Here is a 5,707-nt window from a genome sequence, read left to right on the forward strand (position 1 = left end):
CGGCTAATATCTAGGTGAGTAAGGTGTTTTAGATGAGATAGACTTCGTGCCGTCATTTGTAAATCACTCAATGTATTTTGACTTAAATTGAAAGTTTGCAGCAAGGGCCATGCACCATCACAGGATGAATGTTCCAAATTTGGATCTGCAAGCAAATTTTCACTGAGATCAAGATAAAGGAGTGAGGAAAAATGTTTTGAAATGTTGCAAGGCACCAAGAAGACCTTAGTATTTACAACTGTGATTTTAGTGATGTTACCTACAAGATTTTTCAAACTGCTAAGATCTGAAAACAAATAAAATTTTTCTATAGTTAATCTCTGTATTGTCACGACTTCCATGGGGCTTTTTCTCTTTATTTTAATTGGTTCATGCCAGTGTCCCGTTCCCTGCAGTATAGAATTGTCCAGCTCCAGCTCCAACAATTGCTCAGCATGCACCAAGATGTTTAACATTTTGTCAATGCTTGCATCTGTAAACAAAACATTTTTTAACACAAATTTCTCCATGACAGAATGACTCATTGGCTCCAATAATGAAGATTCATTAGCTGTATTGAAGGCTATATGTCTCAGTTCTAAACATATTACAGAATGTATAAAATCTTCTACCATCACCGATAACACCTGAACGTCATTTATGTTTATGATGATATGATTTATGTTAACTGTTATCAAACTCCCTGACTCATATTGCCTGAGCCTTTGACCATCAATCTCAAGTTGCTCAAGAACTGTAATTCCATCAAAGTCTTGCTTCCGTATAGCAGAGAAGGAATTGTTATTCCCCAGGTGCAGATATCTCAAATTTTTGAGATTAAGAAACAAGGGATTCTCCCCCAGTGTTGTATATAAATTACCCTGTATGTTTAGGTGCTGTAGGGAAAAAAGATGTCTAAACCAAATGGGTGACAAGTGAGTCAACTTATTATTTGATAAATCCAAATGTTCCAATTTTCCAAGGAAAATAAATGATTCCTTATCTATTGTCCAAATTTGGTTGAATTGCAGCAGCAGCACTCTCAGATTCACACCCACCAGCAGATCAGTTTCTCTGACATATTTTATGCTGTTGTAGGACAGATTTAGCCCCGTGACATCAGTTGTTAGCCCTGAAGGAATGGTGCTCAAATTCATTGAAGAACAGTCACAGAAATGAGTGGCATCACATGAAGGACACACCTGCATCGTGGCTTTTTCTTCAGAAAGATTTGCCGTTATGACCATGTAGATGACCCACCCTTTCCAGAGTTGGTTAGACATGATTTTACCTAAAATTTAAAAGAGGGATAGAATAAGCATAACATGAATTATTAGTGTTAAAAAAGCCAAACTTGAAAAATAGTCTCTACTGACCTATCTTCAATAAGGTGTTATGACTAGTTATTGTTTGTAAAGCCCTTGGAACATGAAAAATATATCAAGTGTTTAAAATATTACGTCAAGAAAATCAGATTATACATAAATGTGCTAGAATGATTTTCTGTTTGGCTTTCAGTTCCTTTTTCTTTTCCTGCTGTGTTTAACTTTGGAATGAAAAACATTACATTAATTACTACCTGCACCAGTCTTTCACAGATCAGTGAATACTTTAGTCAAATATTCATAAACCTAATAATAATGTAATATTTACTAACCTAGTCCTTTTTTATGTTCAATAAATAGCTAGGTTCCAACAAACTGCTTTTTAAGAAAACACCCTCTAGTTATTCCTCCCCTCCTCCCCCCAAATCTGCAGATTTAATTTTGTGTACAAAGTTTGAGCTGTAGGGTGCTTACACTTTCTGTGCACTCCAGCTCCCACTGAAGTCAATGAGAGCTGGGGACAATCAATTTCTTGTAGAAATAGCTTATTGAATACTAAAATTATTTTCAAGATATGTCACTATTTCTGCAGAGTGTTTCTTTGAAAAGAAGAAAAGGCATTGTATGTGTTGTAATCCTTTCCCTCAACCTTCAGCTAGCTTTTGACTTTTCAGCTTGTGAAGTCTTGGGCACAGGGACTGCCTTTTCCTAGGTGTCTGTGCAGAGCCTTAATTACCATATTGTATATGGACAGTGATGACAAACAAATATTTGTAAATATTGACAATGAATCCCTGAGAGGAGGGTTCAGCACTGGTTCCTACAGACCCTCAGCAGAGAGAAGGCTATGGTGACTTTATGCTACCAGAGCCTCTTCCCTGGTGGATGTTCTGATTAGCATCGCTGACAGCCGCTCTTCCTTGTTCATTGTCTGCCCCACTTAGCCTCTCATTTTTCAGCTTTTTTTACAGGAAATGACCAGCATTGCAAAATGAGAGTGTTTGTGGGTCAGGAGTGACATGGCTTTGTGAGGCAGCTAATGTACTGCTAGCCCAGCCTACTGCAGCAGGCCCTGTCTGTAGAAAGAACACTGGTACATTCTTCGCCGTCAACGGCGTCCTTTGTTCTGCCTTCCTCAGTCCCCCCAGTGCAGATGGCTGTGCCCCCCATTCTTCTTTCCTTCTCCCCCGAGGTTTGGCAGTGGCTACGTAACAAAATACCAGCCATAGACCAAAAAGAAATTAAGATAGTGTGCTTGGAAAGAGGCTACCTCCACATGTTTTCCCATAGCCCCTGTGAGTACCACAAGAGCAGAGAAAAGGTTACCAGAGGATTAAGAAAGCAGCTGCCTAAACCGTTCTAGTCTTATGGTTATTTAAAGGGATAGAATTATCGGTGTTTGTGCATTTATTTTATATACTGAGGGAGGGTACATTTCTTCAACCCCTCCCCCACCACACCCTGGTCCCACATTAGGAGACTCTCCTTGTCCATGAGGCCCCCCACCACTCTCTCACCCATTCCACCTTTTTTTCCTATTATTGCTGCCTCTCCCTAGAACTTTGGCCACAGAGTGGAAATCATGGGCGGAGAGTCCCAAACTATGACTACACCATTCACACTTCTCTAGACTCAGCTATGTTTCTGCTACAGCAATGGAAGTCATAACAGCAAAGAATACATAGGGCAGGGGTTGGCAACCTGTCAGAAGTGGTGTGCCGAGTATTCATTTATTCACTCCGATTTAAGGTTTCGTGTGCCAATAATACATTTTAACATTTTTAGAAGCTCTCTTTCTAGAAGTCTATAATATATAACCAAACAATTGTTGTATGTAAAGTAAATAAGGCTTTTAAAATGTTTAAGAAGTTTCATTTAAAATTCAATTAAAATGCGGAGTCCCCCCCCGAACCGGTGGCCAGGACCCGAGCAGTGTGAGTGCCACTGAAAATCAGCTCGCGGGCCGCCTTTGGTATGCGTGCCATAGGTTGCCTACCCCTGACATAGGGCCAACAAGCTGGGGGGTATCACAGGAGCCGCTTGCCCCTTTAACTTTCCCCCTGTTCTCAGCCCAGTTGTCTAGTACTGTACTTCTGGAAAAGGAGCAGGCCAGCACTGGGGCTTCCAGCTTTCCTTACCCTCTGCTCTGACTACGGGCTTATCTAAATGATATTAGGTTGCTCAGTCACTACAGTGATGGGGGGTGGGGAATAAAATTAAATAGCTGGATTACAATCAGACCCTCCATTTCATGAGCCCCAAATGTACCCAGTTTATAAAATGCAGAAAGACCACACTTTGCCTCTTAAATGGCTCAGGAAATTCAAAAGGAAACACTGAGTAATGTGGCAAATATGGGCAGTTATTTACAGATAGAAAATTCTGGACAAAAAGTGAGGAAATGGCTAGCCACTAGGTGGTAATCTCTAGCTGACTCAGCTACACACACCATGCTCCACAGTCACCAGCACTTCTTTGGTCAGTAGCCTAAACTGAAACTTCACTTGGATGCACTGCTGAGCAAATTGCATGGAGTGGAAAGAATTCTTGAGTAACTTCTCAGATATTTGAAATAATCAAGGTTTTCTTTAACATGCATTATGCTGGGCACTTTTCCCAGTCTTCTTCTTTTGACTCTGTTACTGTGTGAAATGCCAGGGAAAATCCCATTCTCATTTGTGTTCATTTTTTGCCACCACCCTCACTTTCATATTTCTGGCTAGTAATTAAATTTAAGATCTTGACAATATTCATGGCTTTTTAAAATGGTTTTTCCCTGTCAACGTAACAATGTTATCTTGCCCCTACACAGCATCAGTGCTTTGGAAAGAAGTCACTTTCATCCATGCCACTCTAAAAGCATTGTCAGGTAGAAATTCAGAAACAACTAGCATCAATCAAATATTTGCAGGAAGAGACACAGTAATGTCTATGCTGTAAACTTGGTATGAACTAACTTTGCAATTTTCAAGCTGTTGTACAGCTGTGTCTTCAGGGCCCCACAAGTGCTCATATCAATTAATAACTATTACGATAAAAATGAAATGTGCCAACGTTCCGCAAACTAAATATGGTACAGGAAACTATTATTAAGCTAAAGTTTAAAAATAAATGTTAACAGTTCTATGGACCCTGAAGCACCGAAGTCAATGGACATTTTGACATTGATTTCACAGACACAGGAGCAGGTCCTAAACGGGATAGTGTAAATTGTTACTATTCAACTAGAGCAACTACAATAAAGTTGTATGGAGGATAACTGCTAATATACTTAATACCGTTACATTCATCAGATACAAACACGCAAAGTCCTGAGCCAGTTGGATCTGACCACGATGGGCACCGCAGGAAAAACGTCAGGTAACTAAAGAGATGTCCCAGGGCGCGTCCGAGAGAGATTATTATTTCTACCTTACCTATTCGGGTCTGTGACTCACCTGTCTTCAACACCGGGCTTCTCCGGGAGGTGATCAGAGGTCTAATAAATCAATACCTCGGAGAACAAAGCACGTGCTCGTCAACCAATAAGCCAGGGCTGGAAGCTGTCAAACATAGCCCGAGGGGAGCTGCCCCAGTGAGCCCGTTTTGTGGGACCCAGCAAGGCCGGGACCAGACTCAACCCCAGCGCAGAGGCTGCTTTACTCTTTCCCCCTCTGTCCCCGCTCGCCCCAGCACTGCAGAAGCCGCTCCTCCCGCCTGGGGGGCTGCAACCTCCGGGGACCCGGGACCCGTCTGCGGCCGCACTGGGAGCTGCCGGGTGGGTAGCGGGGGCGAGGCTATCGCGCTGGATCCCACCGCAGCCCCGAGTCACGCTCCGCTCCTCGCCCGCCGCGAGCGCCCCAGGCGGCGATCGCCCTTGCTCCGACTTGTCCCCGCGGGAGGGCAGCTGCAGCCGCGGGGCCGCTCGGGCGCCGCAAGGTCCGGGAAAACCCCGCCTGCGCGCAGAGAAGCGGCCTGCCAGCTCGTGCTGATGTGCGGCCCCGAGCGGCTTGGCTCGGACCCAGGCAGCGAGCCGGGGGCATTCGTTAGGAGGGCAGAGGAGACAGCCATGGTCCCCGGCACCTCCACCGCTCACTGCCTGCATCTTCCCTCCCTCCCTCCTCCGGGCATCTCCTCCCGCCTTCTCTAGCCCCCTCTCCCTTTTCTGACAGTCTGCAAGGCAAAGTCAACTTTGGCCAGGCACTGGTTGTCCTCCCACCCAGCCAGTCATCACTCTGCTTCCCCTTGTAGAGAGCCCCGACCCCTGGTTTTCACTGGGACTTCAGTTAGGGGAAAGGCTTCGCTTGATCTAGTCCTGTCTCTCACCTTTCACTCTCTGCTCCTCTTCACCTCCCCGGCGCAGTGATGAGCTAAGAGGGAAGGTTCTCCCAGGGACCAGTAACTGTAAAGACAGGAAACAAAGC

The 5,707-nt window shown here is 44.3% G+C and overlaps 1 protein-coding gene across 1 annotated transcript; it reads right to left on the reverse strand.

Moving 5' to 3' along the window:
* Positions 1-8: 8 nt before the first annotated feature.
* Positions 9-4,985, reverse strand: LOC112124095 (toll-like receptor 2 type-2; the record flags this gene model as incomplete). The annotated part of the gene is made up of 2 exons (XM_026646668.2): positions 4,742-4,985; positions 9-1,270 (listed from the first exon to the last, which is right to left on the reverse strand). A coding segment is annotated over exon 2 (1,254 nt), but the record flags the coding sequence as incomplete, so codon positions are not given.
* Positions 4,986-5,707: the final 722 nt, after the last annotated feature.

The sequence above is a fragment of the Terrapene carolina genome, unplaced genomic scaffold, assembly GCF_002925995.2.
Source record: "Terrapene carolina triunguis isolate 2854851 unplaced genomic scaffold, T_m_triunguis-2.0 Scaffold37705, whole genome shotgun sequence".
Taxonomy (NCBI): Eukaryota; Metazoa; Chordata; order Testudines; family Emydidae; genus Terrapene; species Terrapene triunguis.